General features: G+C 43.0%; 1 protein-coding gene across 3 annotated transcripts in view; it reads right to left on the bottom strand.

The window, feature by feature from the left end:
- DMXL1 (Dmx like 1) overlaps nucleotides 1-21,597 on the bottom strand; it is a 522,326-nt gene that overhangs the window by 308,721 nt on the left and 192,008 nt on the right. For all 3 annotated transcript variants that reach the window (XM_030193519.1, XM_030193517.1, XM_030193518.1), the window contains exon 10: nucleotides 11,734-11,946. In XM_030193519.1, coding sequence (XP_030049379.1) covers nucleotides 11,734-11,946 — 213 coding nt within the window. The remainder of the gene's footprint in view (nucleotides 1-11,733; nucleotides 11,947-21,597) is intronic.

Below are 21,597 nucleotides of genomic sequence, written 5' to 3'. Positions count from 1 at the left end.
CTATAGTTAGGTATTAATCCTGATTGTGTGTAATGTAACAAGGAGAATGAATAATACCCCATTAGCTGTTTAGCTACCAGACCTTCCATGACCTTTAGAAACAAGAGTATTGAAGTCACCTGTCTATAATTAGTCACATCATTCCGTTTCCTTAAAGAATTTTTAGGAATAGGAGTTAGTATTATATTTCCCTTCTCAGTTGACTTCTCTGATCCACCACTGAAGCATGGTTTGTAGCTGAACAAAAGGTAATCTCTGAACAATATTAGACTCAACTGGAACATTAAGTCTCATTCAGTTTTCTTCATCTTAAGACAAACAAGAGGAACCACATGAACTGAGGATGCCATATATGGAGCATTCCAAAATACGTTCTGACTGACTGAAGTGAACAGACTGTAGAAGACATTGCAGTGTTTCTTGTAGACGAAATGCACAAATACGCCATATTAGGGACTGGCAATTAAGGAAGGGACAGAAAAGTTATGTTCGATTAGAGCAAACATTATTAGGTTATGTTAAATTACATTATTAAATTTGGGCTAGAAAAGGACTAAATATGGGTTTTGACATCCCTAATCTATATACGAAACATATATTAACTATATGGTGAAAGGTGTGGAAAGGAGATATTAGAGGTCAGAGGAGACTTAAGTCGTTAATTACTCCTTTCAACTGGGATCCAGCACATGGGGGGAGGAAGGGTATAGGTATGGATGATAGAAGAGATGCTTACAGTTTACATTTTTGCAAAGCCCAAATCAAGAAAAAACTCCAAACCACCCAAAACACAGCAGCCAGACTCATCTTTGGCAAACCACGATTTGAAAGTGCAACACCACTTTGTGTAAAACTTCACTGGCTTCCTATCAAGGAACGCATAAACTTCAAAGCCCACACAATGATCCACAAGATCCTCCATGGCGAATCTCCAAGCTACATGAACAACTTGATCGATCTTCCAGCCAGGAACGGGTCCAAATCTTCTCGTACTTATCTCAATCTCCATCTTACCAATTGCAAAGGCCTCAAATACAAAACCTACTATGCATCCAACTTCTCCGTTGTAGGCAGCCAACTCTGGAACGCAATACCTCAACACATCCGAACAACCAATGAACATCTACCCTTCCGAAAGCTGCTTAAAACTTACCTCTTCAGACAAGCTTACCCAAATAACCCAACTTAATTCTCGAACTCAAACCACACTACCCATACTCCAATCCTCTCCCACACATCCCTCCCTATTGTCCTACTCTTTCCAACTGGATCATCTCTGTGATACTTCATACCATACTCTGTGTTATCTCTGTGATACTTTGTACCACACCTTGTACACCTTACTTTGTGTTATTTCTATGATACTCTGTACCACATCCTGTAAGCCGCACTGAGACTGCTATCAAGCGGGAAAGAGCGGGGTATAAATACCATAAATAAATAAATTACTGGATCAGGGCTCTATGAAATCTTTCACATAACTGCAGGTGGAATCTGGTCTACCCCATAGTGAATTGTATAATCATTTAAGGATAGCACTTTCTGAATCAAAACACACAGACTACAGTATGGAGCAGATCACTGAATAAGTGGGAAGAACTGTGGCTATTAGATAATGGCCAAGGGTTTAATAGCTCTATACGCACTTTGTGTATCTTCAGGTTTCTGTAACCTCCCCTATATGCTGCACTCAGAATTCTCATACACAACGTTTAAGGCAGCTCTAAAAACACACTTTTTCAAACTTGCATGTCCTACTTCCCGCTAACTCTACATGCTTCTTTTCCTTTTCTTTCTGTCTTTTCTCTCTTTCATGCAGTTACTGTTTTATTGTAAACCGCATAGAAGCCATATTTTGGTCCACTGCGGTATATCAAGTGTTTGTAAACTAAATAACACAAAAAAATTGAATGCCCATAAATTCTCAATTGCTGCCAGTATTAAAGAGGCAAATGTGAAAGTACTGATGAGCTGGAACTCTCCACTGTTTGATTACACAAATTATATATATATTTTTTTGCATTTCACAAAATCATCATCAAAGATCAAAAACTTTGAATAGAAATTCAGAACAGGTTAAGAAACAAAATCAGTGATCAATAAATCACACAAGAAACAGAACTTTAACCATAGACCACAAGACATGAGAACCAAGAAAAAGTAAATCCATAGGAAGATGGATATTTAAAAAGCAAAGTTAACGAGTAAAAAGGAGTAAAGAAAAACCTTGCCCCAATAACAGACACAACCACCCATAAGGGCTGGGTGTCAAGTAGGAGCTGCACCTTTCCCTTCCAAAAACAACCTCAAATGGACAGGTTCATTAAAAAAACATATTGATTATTGTGATACAAAACATTTACAAGGAAATCTACGTTGAAAGAAAGCTAAGAAGTCACTGTAGAACATAATTCCAAAAACATCATCTTCCTAGACTACATCCATTTGGAAACATTTGTACTTCATCTCCCAAGAATATTGTATCTGCAGTCACAATATAAGAACGTAAGTGTGGCCATATTGGGACAGACGAAAAGTCCATCAAGCCCAGTATCCTGTTTCCAACAGTGGCCAATCCAGGTCACAAGTTCCCAGAACAGTAACACAGAGTTTATATTGTTTATCCTTGGAATAAGCAGTGGATTTTCCCAAGTCCATCTTTAATAATGGCTTATGGACTTTTCTGTTAGGAAATTATCCAAACCTTTTTTAAACCCTGCTACGCTAATTGCTTTTAACACATTCTCTGGCAATAAATTCCAGAGTTTAATTACATGTTGAGTGAAGAAATATTTTCTCTGGTTTGTTTTAAATGTACTACATAGTAGCTTCATTGCATGCCCACTAGTCCTCGTATTTTTGGAAAAAGTAAACAAGCGATACACATCTACCTGTTCCTCTCCACTCAGTATTTTATAGGCTTCTATCATAACTCCACTCAGCTGTCTCTTCTCAGAGATGAAGAGCCCTAGCTGCTTTAGCCTTTCCTCATAGGGAAGTCATCCCATCCCACCGTCATCATTTTCATTGCCCTTCTCTATACCTTTTCTCTAAATCCGCTATATCTATTCTGAGATGCAGCGACCAGAATTACACACAGTATTTGTGGTGTGGTCACACTGCGAAGCAATACAAAGGCATTATAACATTCTCATGTTTGGTTTTCCATTCCTTTCCTAAAAATTCCTAACATTCTATTTGCTTTCTTAGATGTCGCTGCACACTGAGCAGAGGGTTTCAACAAATCACCAACAAAGACACCTAGATCCTTTTCCTGGGCGGTGACTCCTAATGTGGAACCTTGCATCACATAGCTATACATTGGGTTCCTCTTTCCCACATGCATCACTTTGCACTTCCTCACCTTAAACGTCATTTGCCATTTGGATGTCCAGTTTTCCAGTCTTGTAAATGCCTTTTGAAAATCCAGATACATAATATTGACCTGCTCGCCTTTATCCACATGTTTATAGACACCCCTCCAAAGAAATGTAATAGACTGGCGAAGCAAGATTTTCCTCGATAAAAATCCATGTTGGCTTTGTCTCATTAATCTATGCTTAGCAGTATGCTCTGTAATTTTGTTCTTTATAATAGTCTCTACCATTCTGTCCAGCACCAACATCAAGCTCACCTCTGGAACCCTTTTAAAAAATTGGCGTTACATTGGCCACCCTCCAATCTTCTGGTACCATGCTTGATTTTAAAGATAAAGATATAGTTTTAATATTAATTGCCTATCATTATGAAAAACAAAAGACTTGCTGATACTTCAATCTCTGAGGATTTCAAAATATCCAATATGTTTAAATCTACTGAAACTTCAGCTGTTCTCTTTTCAGTGAAGGTCATATTAAAAAAACTTCTGCAAAGGTGGAAAAAACAATTCCTAGTATTGCAATACCAATTACTAAAATCTATGAAAGTGCTTCCTAGCTGAGGCCAATGTAGACTGTGGAAAATTTAGCAATCTTAAATTCAAGCCTCTATGCATATTTTCCAGATTTTCAATTTTTCTTAGTATGAGAGTTTTGTCCTGAAGTAAAACAGTCAGAAGATTTTAACTCAATGTTTTATCAACTGCATCAATCCTGAAAGTGTAGGAATTCAACTTAAGTCACCAAATCTTGCAGTTTGGAGATCTGGGTTAACAGTGCTGTAAGCAGGTCCACAAGGGCTCAGCAATAATCTCGCTGCCCAAGCTGGGGCTCTTCCCAGGAGCAGAAACGACTGGGGAGGGTACCACAAAAGGCTGTTATAGCAGCTTGATGAAGGCTTCCAGCAGCCAAAAGAGAAGGTATTCCTTTAAACTTCCCCCTATGCTAAGCATTTTCAAGCAACAGAACCATGAAGAAAAAATAGTTAAGTCAAGCCCATGTGGGTGGTTAGAGCCCATATCTTACTCTTATGCCACCCTGGTTCCCTCCTCGATTACACAAATTAAACTTGATGATATCTGACAAATGATAGAGAGGATGTGGGGGGACGAGGACTCTATTTCATCTGTGGTGGGTTTGCCCAGTTGCATAAGAGTTCTGGGGGAAGGTGGCACAAGAAATGTCCGGGAATTTCAGTCAGACCTTCACTTTGATCCCTTCAATATGTTAAGTGGGAGTGGGCAGAGATCATTCTTCCTTGAGGTTACAAGCTGATACGTGTTATTAAGTGGCAAGGAAAGTTCTGATTCATCGCTGGAAGGCTTCTTCTGCCCCCCCCCCCCCCTTTAGATACCTGAAAAGACTGTCTACAAAATGTGGTTCTTATGGAAGATTTAACTGCAGCAAGGCTTAATGAAGGCAATTAAGAGTCCGCAACATGGGACCAACTGAACGTTTATCTTAAAGGAGTCTGAACATGAGGGACGGTTTTGGGGGAGATATGTTTGGGGGGCTGAATATGAGGGGGGTTGGGGAGGTTATCTTGGGTTATGATTGTTTTTTTATGCTGTTAAAGATAACATAGTTGATGTGTTCAGGGAAGCTTTTGTATACTCTTAATATGCTATATATTGGAAGGTGGAACCATTTTGTTTTGTTACATGTCGAAAAATTTCAATAAAAATGTTAATACAAAAAAACAGAACTATAAAGAGATCCCATCAATTTAAGTACTACATTTACAACATAAGAGAACATCTTTCCATACCAATATATAATTAAACTCTGGGATTCATTGCCAGAAGATATGGCAAAAGCAGTACAGATGGGTTTAAAAAAAGATTTGTACAAGTACGTGGAGCAAAAGTCCATAAACCACTACTAAGGAAGACTTGAGGAAAGGCACTGCTTATCCTAGAGGTAAACAACTTAAGTCTTGCTACTTTATGGAATCCTCCATGTACTTGTAACCTGTATTGGCCATCAATGGAAAACAGGATATTGGGCTTGATAGACCTTTGGTCTGATCACAATATGGCAATACATACATAACATATATGATGACGGAGCCAAGCAGAATATATCTTACCAAGGAACTCTCTGGTCTGTAAAGCCATATGCCTTCTCCTAAATATTCTAGGCCTTGTCCTCACATCACCCTAAGCACTTTAATATCTTACATCTTATTTGCAAGATCAGTGGCAGACAATTCAACAGTTTTAACATAAGCATAACTTGATTCCAGGGGCAGACTGACCATATGGGCAACCAGGCAGTGCTGGCAAAATTCCAGATATTCAGAGCTGGTCTCTAGACAGTGTTTGGTGCTGAATATCTGGAAAAAGTGGTGAGAGTTGCTGCTATCCAGATAGAAGGAGAAATTAGATCTTACCTGCTAATTTGCTTTCCTTTAGTCCCTCCGGACCGGACCAGGATTGGACTGATGGGTTGTGCTCGCCTACCAGCAGGTGGAGACTGAGAAAAACTCTGACTCTAGAGAACCAATAGGAGCCCTGGCCATGTGACCTTAGCCTCAGTATTTGAATAACAAAGCAGGAAAGAAAGAAAGACCATCTGTGCCGTATGGAATCCTAGCAGCCACAAAGCACTCGGCAATGCCAAGTATCGGAGCTCACCAGCAACTCTCACCAGAGAAGTGGTATGGCTCGATTTGTATTACAGCTCACCAGCAACTCTCACCAGAGAAGTGGTATGGCTCACTTGTACTATAGCTCACCAGCAACTCTCACCAGAGAAGTGGTATGGCTCACTTGTACTATAGCTCACCAGCAACTCTCCCCAGAGAAGTGGTATGGCTCACTTGTAATATAGCTCACCAGCAACTCTCCCCAGAGAAGTGGTATGGCTCACTTATAATATAGCTCACCAGCAACTCTCACCAGAGAAGTGGTATGGCCCACTTAAGATTTTATATATATTCCATCAACTGAGCTCACCAGCAACTCTCACCAGAAAAGTGATGTCATATTTAAGGTTTTATAGATATTCCAGCAACTGAGCTCAGCCACAACTCTCACCAGAGAAGTGGTATGGCGTATTTAAGGTTTTATATATAGATTCCAGCAACTGAGCTCACCAGCAACCACCAGAGAAGTGGTATGGACCACGTAAAGTTTTGTATATATATATTATTGTTCCACGAATCGTAAAGGAATGAATACTTAATAAAAGAAGCTAAAGAGTTGAGAGAACATGGGAGGGGCCTGGTCCAGTCCGGAGGGACTAAAGGAAAGCAAATTAGCAAGAAAGATCTAATTTCTCCTTCCTTAGCATCCCTCCGGACCGGACCAGGATTGGACTGATGGGAAGTACCAAAGCAGTAATCTGAAGGGAGAGACCCTATGAAAACTGCAGAAAAATGTTCATGCTGCATAGGCCACCTGGCGACAACTAACATGTAGTGTGTCCCAATGATCAAAATAAAATGAAACTAGGACTAAGTTGCCACCTTACCAATGTGCACCGAGAGCACCAAAAATCGCTGTAGTAAGAATAGAGCCCGCTTCTGAAGTTGTGGAATATGTTGTAATACGCTGTGGAACTGCCCTCTCAGTAAGAAGAGAAATAGACATTCTCATTTCCTTGATCCGTCGAGATATAGTGGGTTAGAAACAATCAAACCCTTACGCCTACTGGCTAGAAGGACAAAACCAATAAGAAAAAACCGATTGGGAAAGGTGAAAACTGTAAACTACAGCAGACCGAAAAGAAGTTACCAACCGTAGAAGTATTCCACACATAGATCTACTTGCTGCAATGGCTACTAGGAAACACTGCTTGAAGAGAAAAACTTTATAGAAAAAGTTATGGCTACTAGAAAAACAGTGGTTTAAGAGAAAGACCTTAAAGAAAAAACAATGGCTACTAGAAACCAGAGCTTTAAGAGGAAAAACCTTAAAGGATACCAGAAGAAAAAACAGCCCAAAAAGAGGACCTATGAGAGCTGAAAGATTAAGATTTGAAGAGGATTTTGGCCTGTCGGGCGAAGGAGACTAAGAACCTTAAAATAAACGAGAACTTCCAAAAAGACGAGGCCGTATCGGACCTCAGAAACAGGAAAAAACTGCAAACTGCAGGAGAAGAGAAAAAGAGAGTAATCCTTTATGAAAACCAACAAAAAATGAACCTCCGCATAGAAAGAACTACTGAAGCAGAGCCAAAACCAATGACCAAATAAAGCCTGATATGGAAGAAAGATGGATTTTTTTTTTTTTAATATAAGCCAACACCTAGTGAGTTGACGGAAGAAACGCATATAGAAGGTTGAAAAACCCCTGCTGGACGATGGCGTCTGTCCCTGTCTCCGTCAAGACTGTTGCTGAACGGAAGAAGCAAGAAATGTTCGTGAGCCTGAAGGCAAAAAGAGATAGGAAGTAAGGCTGAAAAGATGACAATCCATTCACCCGAATGCAGGGTGAGACAACTAAGAAAAAATGACTACAAACTCAAGAGTATACTCTTAACTCCTCCTTGGCGGATGACATAAAACATTGCCATGGCAAAGACCAACATAGCTCTCTCCGCCTTGTTTGTCAGTAGGGAAAACAAAATTCACCCGAAGGTAAACGAATTGCTGTGGTCCCCCAGAAAAAAATATATACAAACAAGCTTCTGCCAAAAAGTGTACTGCACGAAGCATCCCTATGACGGAACTAAGGTTCTTGAGATAACTAGATGACACTTAAATAGCGCGATTGATGACCCTGAGATTCCCAATAGGATGAAGGAAAATTCCTTCTTGGGAACTAGAAAGTAAAATTGCATTCTGCAGAATAGAGCGAGGAAATGGCCGAAGGCCCAAGGTCACCAAGAAAAATATAAACTGGGATGTTTGCAGAGGAGACAAAAGACTCTGCGCCAACCTGACTAAACAAAGAGAAAATTAGAGATATCTGATGAGAGATCAAATGAGAGGCCTGGCTATAATCACCACCCAACCTAGAGACTGTAAGAAATGCAACACCCCCGGTGCGTGACCTGAGAACTCTGCTGATAAGACTTTCTCCAATTAGGCAGTCGTCTAGGTAAGGATGAAATGACCCTGACAGCGCAATGAACATCCTCTTAGATCTATAATAGAACGGAAGAGAGAGTACTGCTGAAAATGACCGGTTATTGCATAAGCAAAAAACTAGCCATTCTCTGGGTCCTGAGGAGAAGAGGAAGGGTGACCAAGGACACCAGTTAAATAGGGCTACAAACCCCAGCCCTATCTCTTTGGCGTAACATAGTTGGGTAAGTTCCGAATATAGGAGTCCACCAGCTATGGTAGTACGCTCTGGGCAGAAAACAATTGTCCCAGTATGAACGTCTGATTCACCGGCCTGTAATTTCTTGGATCTCCCTAATCCACGTACCACTAATCCACGTACCACGGTCATGCCTCCTCCCTCACTGAGATGTACCAGACTCACACCCAATAAATACGAATGTTGAGCTTGTTTCAGGTTAAAACACAGAACCTAGGCACAGGGTCCCCGGTGTTCCAAGTGGTGATCAGCCATGGCAAATATTGTATGTGTTAGTTTGCAGAATTACTGCAAAGCCTTGCTTTTGGAGCAGAGGTTTCTGTTCGACACTATCGTGAGAGGTTTTTTGTTTTTTTTTAATGCTGTTCTGATTGTAGAAAGGTGGACCTTTGAGCTTTCCCAGTATGGCAAAACTTATGTACCTATGCCCATTAGATATGAATGCTGGACTTGATGGACTTTAGGCCTATCCCAGCATAAACATACTTACGTGCCTATGGCATAAATACACAGGAAGTGAGTGAATCCCCTTCCAATTGAAAGAAAACTCTGGAGTGAAGGCGCATAGAATGAAAATGGAAAAAAGGACAAACTTGGAAAATACCTGTAACGAAAAAAGTGAAGTTGTGCCACAGCCACTTGATGAAGGCAGTGTAGACAAGACTATCTGAATTCAAGAAAGCTTGAGACAACATAAGGTCTTTAAGGAAGAGGAAGAGATAGCAGATGGTATGTATAGGCATACTGGACCAAACCAGGATGTTTATAATCTGCCAATGCTGAACTGATAGAGTAGAGACAAACACAAGTAGATGGTTTGAGGACCTTCCACTATCTTTAAGTGGGAAATATGCAAAATGAAAGGATGACCTTATTCTCTAAGTGACCATATGTCCTGTAAGTACCAGAAGAAAGCTAAAATGAAATATGAGAGGCTTCAAGGCAGTTGAAAAAAAAGGGAAGACATGAATAAAGCATGCCTGCTAAGGCAGCTGAGTGATTGGGAGCTTGGTAGACAGGACGGTCCCTCAGAGAATATGAGAGAGCTGATATAGCCCCATGGCATCTGAACAATCTACTGTATGCCTTTAGAGAAGGCTTCTTAAAGTCTGAAAAAGAAAACACTGTATAACACTCCAGCCATTCAGAGTGATTGTTGAAAGGAATGAAGTTATTTTGGCAAGATTTGTAGAGTCCCAGTCAATTGACTATTAAAGACAATGCTGCACTTTGCACCAGGTAATGAAAAGGACACAAAAAACAAAACCACCATAAAATTGTGTACTAAGAATACCAGAGCTAATAGCCAAGTTATAAATCTAAAACCTAAAGCCAGAAAATCGTGAGAGATATCTATATATGAAAGGGACCCTTTAATCCAAATATTGCCTGCTTATATGATGTGGGTGTTAGAGTCCTGTTTACCTCACACACGTGTGGAGACAGATGATTAGGAAAAAAACAGTTTGAAGGTGAGCTACACGTTGATGTGCAGCATAGCCTGCAACAGAGATCAAAAGTTCTGGACTGAGAAAAAAAATGGAGGGTGAATAAAAATGGGCGCCACAGTGGCGGTTCCCGAAAGCGCGCCTGACACCTCCGCAACAAGCGGAGTAGGGCGGAACGTCAAGAAAGGAAAAATAAAAAACAGCCAGTGAACTATGCCGCGAAAAACCAGAGAAAACAGAGAATCCGAATAAAACAGAACTCCGTAATAGAGAAACTGCAGCTGCAGCCTAAAAAGGCAGCCTTCCGCATCAAAACTAAAAGAACGAAATTGCTGACAGCGCCAAATGAAGAAATTCAAAAGACACAGGTATCTGTAGAAAACTTGAAGGAGCCGAGAGTGTTTACAGTCCGGCGCTGCGAAAAACCGGCTGCAGCCTCCCCTGACTGGCGATACTCTCGCCACCCAAAAAAAAAACAACTTGTCGCGCCCCAATTTTTTTTTTTTTAATAAGCCTGCGCCCGCTGTCCAAATGCAAGGGAACGGAGGGAGAAATTCTGAGAAAGAAAGTGGCTCGTTAAAGGCCCCGTCAACATTATTTTCTTCCATTTCCTCCCCGTTTTTTTTTTTTTTTTTTTTACACAGCTAAATTAGCAAAGAAAAAACACTCAAGAACAAAAGAATAACCCAGAGCTGTCTGCCCGGTAGAAAACTGGGGATTGTCTTTTATTTTTTTTTTTAAACAGCTAAGCCTGCTCGTTAAAAAGCTGGGGAAAGAAAATACTTGAAACCTCCTAAAATGGCTGCCTCTCCCAAAGACCATACACCTTGCTAACCAAAGGGTAGTCCTTCCCAGCTAAGTATGGGAGATGGATAGGGGGGAGGGACTCGGGGCACCCGAGTGTAACACCCCCAGAGGCTGTAAAAGAAAGAAAAGAAAACCTTATCTGTCCAGCGTGTAATAGAGAATTCCTAGGCACAGAAGGAGAAGTAGCAATATTGTTTTTATTATTAGCCTCTAAAAGAGAAAGAAAGAGACTAAAGGGCTCGCTTCCTACCTGCTGGGAGACTGAGAAAATACTGGGGCTAAGGTCACATGGCCAGGGCTCCTATTGGCTCTCTAGAGTCAGAGTTTTTCTCAGTCTCCACCTGCTGGTAGGCGAGCACAACCCATCAGTCCAATCCTGGTCCGGTCCGGAGGGACGCTAAGGAAGTGAGATTTAGTAGCTGTCTAAATAGACTTAGGGTAGTTGAAGCAATCTGTAAGGATATTCACTGAAACTATATGGATAGTGCCACTGAATATCCTGGTCGGGCACTTATCTAGATAGCAAGTGCTGCTATCTGGATCAGCACTACTGAATATTAACTCACTGAAGTTTGTGCATCCTGCTTTTTCTTAATGGCCTTATTCATATCCTATCTGAAGCCTCAATGATCATCTAAATATTTTTCACAAAATTCATTATACTGAACCCTCTTTCACAGCACAGAGTGTTGTATATCACCTTCGGGGATCATTAAGTATGCATACATTCCAGTTGTTTCAAGTCCTAAGAAAATTTGTTAATGCCCGATATGAGCAATACAATAGTTTCTATGCAAACGCATATCTCTTCCTTCTGTATAATCTTGTTACCTTCATCAGATTTCCCACTACTCTGGTTAGAATCCTCCATACTGGTCTCTGAAAACTGCTGCTCGATGCTCTTTTTAAGCTGCTGTAAGAAGACCTCCATTGACAGTGTGAAATGCAGTTCTTTGTTATTAAGCCAGTGAACTACAAAGGGTCCATTTTTTTCTTCATTCTCATCAAGACTCAATGACGTAATAGAAGGAAGTAGAGGAATGTCTGTAGGTAAAACATTTAATACTTAACACAATTTTTTCAAATAATAGACAATGGCAAATTAGTTAGAAATTTTAACATTAATCTCAATATTGTAAAAATACACCAATCAGTCGATCTGCACTGTTCTCTCTAAGCTGAAAGGAAGTCTTCCATGTGCAATCCTGTAAGAAAGACAGAGGGGGGGGGGGGAGTGCTATTTCACTTTTTCAATAGTGAAGGACAGGCAAGCTCTACAGGATTCCAGGGAACCTGCCTATCCCTTGAAAACATAACATTAAAGCACTGCCACCCACTGGAAGCAATGCAGTTGGAAGACTCCTACTCAGCTTAGAAGGAACGGTGTCAACCTACTCTAATAATTTAGGACATATTATATTTTCTTAAAAAGAAATAAAAGAAATAATTTATGGTATATTTACATATGTTTTTCAACAGCACAATTCTGGCCAATCAACTACTGGCCTCCATTTGCAAGGATTGTGTTCAATAATAAAAAAAATATGGTACATCATGACGATGACAGAGATGAAGACTGGAAACATTTAAACGTGTAGCATTAAAATCAATATAGGTTCATTTTCCACATTTCAGGCAATAACAATTACTATAACAATTGTATGGATCTAGCTCTAGCATTTTCAGTGGTAGTTCAAGAGGAATTATATTTCAGTACAGTAGTTACAATAGCAAAGATACCTCTACTAGTCCCACTTCTATTATTCAAAGTAGTGTGCCAAAAGATTTCTCAATTAATTTTTAAAAAATGCAGTTAATAGATATTAAAGCAACAGACTGGGTTAACACACTGTTTCTCCTATTAATGTTTTTGTGATGCCGATCAAGTTTGCCTTTTATTTTTTTCTTTTTGTTATTTCTCAAATAAATCATTTCAGTTACAGCACCAACAAACAGAAAATACACTTTAACTACATGTAAATGTTCAGCAATAAAAAGTAACAAACTATGCTATAATACGAAACAATTAGGAAAAAAGGCCCGTTTCTGACACAAATGAAACGGGCGCTAGCAAGGTTTTCCTCGGAGTGTGTGTGTTTTACAGAGTGTGTGTGAGAGTGAGTGTGTGATACAGAGTGAATGTGTGAGTGTGTGTGACAGAGGGCGAGTGAATGTGTGAGTGTGTGTGACAGAGACAGTGAGACTGTGTGTGTGTGTGTGTGTGTGTGAGAATGAGAGTGTGTGCCAGGGGCCCCTCCCACCCAGTTTCAGGGTCCACCTGCGCCCCCTCCCTCCCAGTTTCAGGGTCCGGACCACCTCCAAGTTCCAGGGTCCGCGCTCCCTCCCTCCTTCTCTCCCACCCAGTTCCAGGGTCTTTTCCCCCTCCCCTTCCTTCCCATTTTCTGGGTCTCTCCCCCTCCCTCCCAGTTTCAGGGTCACCCCCCCTCCCTCCATCCATCCCAGTTTCTGGGTGCGCCTGGCCCCCCTCCAAGTTCCAGGGTCTGGCCGCCCACCCTCCAAGTTGCAGCAGCCGCCTACCCTCACACCCAGTTCCAGGATCGTTGCCCCCCTCTCTCCCCCTCCCTCCCAGTTCCAGGGTAGTTGCCCCCTTTCTTTCCCTCCTCTCCCCTCCCCTCCAGCCACCCACCTGCAACGTTCTGAAGCTGACTCTGTGGCTTCAAGTGAAGGGTTCGTAATTTTCATCAGGTTCGTCGCTCTTTAACCATCTCTTTCAGCCCCGCCCTCGCGCGTCTGATAGGTCCACCGCCTTTGACATCGAAACATGAGGACATCAAAAAAAAAAAAAAAAAAAAAAAAAAAGCAATGACATCGAGGGCGGCAGACCTATCAAAGGCGCGAGGGCAAGGCCAAGCGAGATGGTGACAGAGCGACGAACCTAAAGATCCTTACGAACCCTTCACTTAAAGCCACGGAGTCAGCTTCAGAACATTGATGGTGCCTTTTATTATAGTAGAGAAGTTACACACCTGTAGCAGATGTTCTCCTAAGACAGCAGACACCGACTAGCAAGATTATAGAACTTTCTAGCAGCATCCCACCACACATGCACTGGTGTCTTCCTGCCCAACGCACGAGCGTGGGTCCTCATAATACAGGTGAGTAACTGCTTTCTTCAAGGACAAGCAGGTCAGTTTTATTCTTACATCTAGGAATCCCCAGCTACCAGGCTAACCGAAAACAACAATGCTAGGACAAAAGACTTGAAAAGTTGAGTCCTGAAATTCAATTAACCTGAAACTATATACATAGTTACGAAGGTATAGCCTGAAACTAAAGAAAATTGGGCCAAGGGGGATGAAGTTGGATTCTAGACACCAAACAAATTCTTCAGGATCGCCTGCCCAAATTGGCTGTCACGATAGGTATCCTGCTCAAGGCCATAATGAGATGTGAATGTGTGAACAGATGAACAAGTTGCAGCTTTGCAAATCTCCTCTATACAGGTTAACCTCAAGAGGACTATCGACATAGCCATGGCTCTGACATTATGAGCCTTGACATAACACTCTAGAGTAAGCCCAGCCTGGGCGTAAGTAAAGGAGATGCGATCTGTTAGAAAATTAGAAAGTGTATGTTTGCTGATGGCTACCTCAATCTGGTTTGGGACAAAAGAAACAAAAAAACTGGGTGGACTGTCTATGGGCTTTAGTCCACTCCAGATAAAAAGCTAAGGCTCGTGTGCAATCTAAGGTATGCAAGTACACATTCGCCAGGATGGACATGTTGGCAGAACAACTGACCGATTAAGATGGAACTTTGACACTACCTTAGGAAGGAATTTAGAGTGCATGCAGAGAATTACTCTATTGTGGAGAGAATTTGCAACCTGGTCCTCAAGAACTAAAGGCCAAGCCCTGCTCCCCAACCCTTCAGCAAATTCAAGAAGGCAGGAATTTAGCCACAATGGAGAAGGACCTATACAATGAACCAGCCCGACCCTAACCCATGCCAGGGTCACAGTCCTACTCCAGAGCCTAGAAGAAAAAGAAAACAAAAACAGGGTGTAGCAAGCTGAGTAGCCTCTTCTCTTTAAGTGCCATCTCTTAAGGCCAAGCCAGAAACGAATGAATCACCTTTCCACCACAACCAGCCTCAGGATCCCCAGTCTCCAAGAACATGAGAGTCCCACTAAGTATGTATCAAGGACACTCCTGAGCAACTAGGAGTGCAAGGAACCAACAGCTGGCCCTAAGTCAATACCATACCATATCAGTGGCTAGAGTAGAACCCCATTCAGGGAAGACTGAACCACACTAACTGACAGACTCCACTAAGTTATTCCCTTCCTGTAGCCAGAGAACTGCGAGCACCTGGGATTCTGCCACAACACTAACAGAATGACGCATGCAGAACCCCCAGAGAGCCTCCAAGAGCAGAACGTGGAAGGGAGCTCCCACTCTCCTGGATCTCATCTCCCAGCTGATAAAGTCCACCTAAATATTCTCTGCCCCTAAATGGCTACTGCGGTAGTAGCGAGCCCAAATGTCTATCCTGTTAACACCGTGTCTTTGCGTCCCTCTCATGTACTGACATATGTTATTATGTGGGCCTGTTACAGTCTCATCCGGACCACCATCTCCTGGACTAGGAAAGGGAGTCTTATAGCGGCTACCAGAAAGCCTTGCATTAAGGCAAAAAATGGCCCTTTCCTACTATGATGTGGCCACCTTCTTTTTGCAATCTATTCTATGCCATGGACTCTCCACCCCTGGAGAGTGGCATCAGTGCCACTTCTTGCCAGACAAGAGGACATAAGGAGCAGTCTTAAGAAAGTGGAGCTAGTTGTCCTAATAAGCTAGGACCCTGTGCCAAGGCCACAAAACAGGGAAATGCACCTTCACCCACTGGAACAAAAAAACCCAGGAGAGTAGCATTCTTCTGCTCAGATACACTGTCACCCCCTCCCTCCCCCCAACCACAGAAGATCCATGGTATCAACACCAGACCGGAGGGGGGGGAGCCCGACTACACAGACATGCAAGGATGCATTATCGAAGCTTTCTGATATCTCCAACAGGCTCAAAGCAGCCATATACACACGCCCAAATGCACCACCTAAAAGTGAATGGCAGAGTCTCTCTACAGAAACATGGAATGCATAGAGAATTTGCCCCCTTAAAAACCTCAGCAGGCCCACAGCTAGCCTTCCTGGAGAGCCACAGATTCAGCAGAAAGCTGCAAAGGCCCCTACTACTGCCAGGGAACTGGATCCAGTGCTCCCATCAGGATAGAGAGTACTGCTTCTCTTTAAAGAAGGATCTTCTGGGGAATGCCAAGGCATCACACTAATAAAGAACAAAACCCTGATGCCCCCATGCCCACAACCCACAGGCTGAAGGCACTCCCTCCAAACCTTTCTTCTTTTTCCTTCTCTTCCTTTCCTATCCATAATTACTGTTTTCTGTATCAAATATTTTTATTTGCACTGTAAACCACTGTGCTGTATTGTTTGAATAGTGGTATATCAAATAAATTATAACCATAACCAAATAGGGACCCAGCCAATCATCACAGGGGTCCAGGTTTCAAGGCTTCAATTTATTACCCTGTGTTTTCTCTGAGCAGTTTACAATATGTTAAAAGTATGATATGAAATAATTTTGAAAGTAACTATAATAGTTGATAGGATAGATGAAAGAGATGAAAGGACAGTGAAGAAGAGGGCAAGAAAGAGACAGGGGGGGTTCAGACTCAACCTGCAGTCCCTGCACAACAGCAACGCCACAACAATGGCTAGAGACATTAGACAGAATCTAACCCAAAAGCATCTCTAAATAAGTAGGTTTTTAAACCTGTTTTAAATCTGTAAAGGGCACACTCCAGGCAAAGATGTAAAGGAAGAAAGTTCCAGAGTGCAGGGCCACTCGTGCTGAAAATTCTGGTACGAATAGTCAAAACAGATGTGTCATAAAGAAGGAACAGATAGAAGGGTTCTTGAGTGTGCATATGGAATTATCACTCAGAAAAGATAAGAAGGCTGACTAGACTGGAGTGTCAATGCATGGTTTTGTAAGTGATACGATGCAAGATGGGAAGCCATTGTTCATGCCAGAGGAGAGGTGTAACATAATCATGCACTTTATAGGTACTGTGGACCCTAAGTAACCTAAGTCCCCCAAGCCTCCTTGCCCCATAAAAGTGTATATATGCCCTCAGGCCCTCATGATCAAAAGCCCTGCGCTGTTCCAAACAGCACCCTAAAAATAGCGCCAGGACAGTGCAGGGCTTTTCTGCATCGATGATCAAAGATAATGCATGCAAATCTAAGCAGCGCTATTATCTTTGATTATCATGTTGAAGCGCGGGAGAATTGCGCCTGAGCATGCGCTCAGCACAATCCTCCCGCACTTGTTTGACAGGTCTGGGCTGTCAAAAGCCCAAACCTGTCAAACAGCCTGCCCCAATGCCCGAACGAGGCCCCCCCCCCCAAACCCCCAGAAAACGTCGTGGCCGCCGCCAGCCAAAACCTCTCCCACCCGGCTACAGGGGGGGGGGAGGGTGGCTGGAGGTCTGGTGGGTCTCCATGCAAGGGAGCGATTCCCTTACATGGTCTGTAGCCCCGCCCAGTGCATCCCAGGATGCAGTGGGCGGTGCTGGGCACCGCCATTTTGGGCTTCGACTGGCAGGAAGAGGAGGCAGGCAGGCAGGCTGCGTCCCTCCTCCAACACAGGATAGGGGGGCCGGGACGGGGCCAGGGGGGGTGTCACACCACCACGGACCACCAGGGAATTTAAGGAGAATGCTGGGGGGGAGGATTTGGGGTGGGCTGGAGGTCCACCGGACTTCTAGCCCCCCCCCCCCCCCGTCGATGGAGCAACGATTTCTGGGGGTTTCGGGGGCTGGAGACCCACCGGACCTCCAGCCCCACCCCCACCCCCCCGTTGATGGATCGACGATTTCTGGGGGTTTCGGGGGCTGGAGACCCACCGGACCTCCAGCCCCCGTTCGCGTTTGCCTTGGGTGGGGGGAAGGGGGACCTGCCAGCATGCAACTGCATGCTGGACAGGGCTCACCATTCCTCCCCAATGATCCGCAAAATCTAATGCCAGCTCGGAGCTGGCGTTGATTTTGCTGCGGCCAGCAACCCAATCTTTGGCGCGCTGGTCGCTGATCATTGGGGATGAATGCGTTAAGTGCCAATTAGCATGCATTTGCAAGCTAATTGCGCTAGAAGCCCTGTTTAGCATGCATTTGCATGCTACTTGCGCTGAGAGCCCTCGAGTGCGCTGATCATGGGTCGGCTGCAAACTCTAGCGCTAGTATGGTGTTAACAGCCTCTAGCGCCAGAGTTTGCTTTTGATCATGAGGGCCTTAGTGCTCAAAAGGCCGCTAGAGGCAAAGTTGGGAGATCCCAGCCTTGGACCTACCTCTCAAAGAGTGAGAGGCTATGCAGAAGTAGTCTGGGAGAAACTGAGCTTCGGACACATGTAGTCTAATCACAACCCTGAGAGGAGTACTTAAGCAAGGATTTAGAGACTGCAATAGCTGTCCAGAATAACAATCAATGCCCTCTGCCAGCTACTACTACCCCAGCAAACAAAGTAGATGGAACTGAGCCAAAGAGCAACTGTAAAGAACTGCCTCAGGAGAAGAGTGCACGTGCTGCACCTGATAGCTGGGTCCTGGCCTCTAGTCTCATAGACCATCAACTGCTACCCGGATGCCACCAAATGCCGAGGGCAGGTCCTGACTCAAAAGCCAACATAAGCAACATTCAAGTTAGACCCCTCCATTAGGATAGCTATTCATACAGTCATGACAAGGACACCCCATCAGCATCCAAAGAGACCTATGCCTATTCTCCCAGGGCAGGAGATAGAACATATACCAAATGCCTGGAACCCCAGAGGACCCTGCTCATTGACCAACATCTGCCAAGAGAAGTCCCTGTGCAAAGGAGGACCTCTAGAAAGGAACGCCATCTATGTCCCCCCAACAGGGCTGGAGCTGGCTTAGAAAGGGTGACAGACATGAGACTAGCTGTCTTAGATCTCCAGAACAGCTCTACTAGATCACCCAGGACTCAAGCATGTCTGCGTAGAGAGATTCACCGGATCTGCCCACTTCAGGGAAGCTCAGAGGTGTGGTGGGGAGAGGAGAAATCGGAGGGAGCAGTCCAACAGAGCTGGTGCCACCTTATTTTTTTTCTGAGTAACAGAACCCTTAAGGGCCCCCCAAAATTGACCCCTGAGATAACAGGTCTGCCTCCACCTTGGCTCAAATCCCAATAAACTCTGGGGCCCTTCTTACCCCTCAGTCCCCAATCAGTATTCCGAGAGGGCTCAGATACCCCCAACCAGGTGGGATCACATGCATAGTGCTGGCACTCCAAACAAAGCAACAGCCAGATACAGGACTCGCAAAGGGTGCGTGTTCGAGTTGGGCAGGGGTCAAGAAAACCATGGCCCCCCTCAACCATGCAGACCAAGACTGAGCTACCCCACACAGAAACAACTCAGGGAGCCAGTGACAGCTTCCAGGCCACTGGCCCTCACAACCCAGCTGACAAGCACAACTGGTGCCATAAGCTAGTGAGAAGAATTTTTTTTTAATTGGCTTTATCCTCACACTAGAAGAATAAAACTTAAGGCTATTTACATCCAATTTTATTTATTTTGATTGGCCCATTGCAGAGGAGCTCAATTGGGGAGGGGGCTTCACATCTTCCAGCTGGCCAGGTCCCTCAGAGCCCTAAGCCAGATGCAGAGGAATCAAGTATCTCCACGATCAACTAGGGTGAGGACCATGGCCCAAACTCCAGGAGCTAAACTCAAAGATTCGACTGCAAGGACTCAGGCCATAGACCTGAGGGGAGTCAGACCTATCTGCAGGAGGTAAAGAAATACTGAAGAACTGCACACTGCACCAATGATGACCTGGAACAGTTAGCGTCTCAATATCCATCTGCTGGTTAGGAAGGGACACAACCATTTGTCTGGTCTAGCAGGATAAGGAAACACTAATAAACACCCGCTCTTCAACAGGCATAACTGTCTGTGCCTTCAATTTAGGCTTTCTTCTGGATTTGTGGTGAAGGAGTATTTTCAAAGCACTTAAGACTTACAAAGTTACATTGTAACCTATGGAACTTTGTAAGCCTAAGTGCTTTAAAAATGAGCCCCAAAGGCATCTTAACTGAGGGTACAGAAACCTACAGTTCTCTGGATGTTCTTCTGTGAAGTTTTGTGATTTACCATATGACTTGCTGGACCAAACTACTCCTAGAGTAATTTTGGTCAGAAATTTCTGGGAAGATTCACCACTGTTCCTTCTCCAGCTGAAGACAATGATTCTCACTGTGGTTCAGTGGAGTCCCAGAGCTTTAGAAATGGCCTTGTAACCCTATCCAGACATATATTTTAACAACTTATGTCTGATGGCATCCTTGTGGAAATTTTGTGATTACTTCATTCTGATGTCAAGGTTCAATACATAATGAGATTTACATTCAACAGGGCAATCAATCAACCATGGCTGTGGTCAATCAGATGTATCTAATTAACAATTAAGTTTGGTCACTTGGTTGATTGAGTAACTAAGGAGGTAGTTCTGTAATATCCATGAGAAAAAGTATGTTGGATAACATTTCTTCCTTAAATAAATGATGCAATTTAAAAACTTGTGTGACATATGCAATAGGGGAAATCAGGAGGGAGGCAAAAACTTTATCAACATACATAAATCAACCCACATAGGCATTTCCAGGGCAAAACTGATATACATGCACAGTTTATAACATATATGCATACGTGCACATCTGCTTTGAAAAAGGTGGAAATTCTTATAAAAGCATTTGTGTACTACTAGGAATAGTTCAAGTATATAGATGCCTATGTTATCTTTTTGAAAAAAATGTTCATAACCAAAGCCCCACTCGAAAGCTAAAGGTACAAGTACCTGCGATAGATATCAAGTACCTACAATTTTAGTGTGCACTGATTATTTGTTTTGACACTGTTGCTGATATTTTAGAATCGATGATGATAGTATGTGGTGAACAAGAATATATATATATATATATATATATATATATTTAGTTATTTATTTAAAGCATTTATATCCCACATTTTCCCACTGGTTGTAGGCTCAATGTGGCTTACAGGACTACAGTACAATAGTATATTAAAACAGTACAGACCTTAACTTAAAGTTTGGCATTATATTAAACAGCAGAATAGTAAAACTGTTTCTGGATTACCTGAAACCAAAGAAATTGATCTGATTATGTTGTTTCTGGAGAGTAGACCTTTTTGAATACGATGGATTTTAATAATTTTCTGAACTTTAGATAGTTCTGAGTTGATTTAACTAATTTAGGTAAGGCATTCCACAATCGAGTACCCAAGAAAGGAAAGTTGGAGGCATATGTAGATTTGTATTTGAGGCCAAAACAATCTGGATAGTGTAGGTTTAAATAAGATCGGGAGGAATTAGATCTGTTTCTGGGTGGTAAGTCAACCAACTCTAGCATATATTCTGGAACTATGCCATAGATGATTTTGTGAATCAAGGTGCAGACCTTGAAGGCAACTCGTTCTTTGATGGGAAGGCAGTGCAATTTTTCCCGAAGGGGCTTGGCTGTTTCAAATTTAGATTTTCAGAAAATCAGTCTTGCTGCCGTGTTCTGGGTAGTCTGAAGTTTCTTAAGTAAATGTTCCTTGCATCCAGCGTAGA

This window comes from Microcaecilia unicolor, chromosome 2, assembly GCF_901765095.1.
Source record: "Microcaecilia unicolor chromosome 2, aMicUni1.1, whole genome shotgun sequence".
Classification (NCBI taxonomy): Eukaryota; Metazoa; Chordata; class Amphibia; order Gymnophiona; family Siphonopidae; genus Microcaecilia; species Microcaecilia unicolor.
Note: the sequence above shows the minus strand (reverse complement) of the source record. Positions and strands in the feature narration are given on the sequence as shown.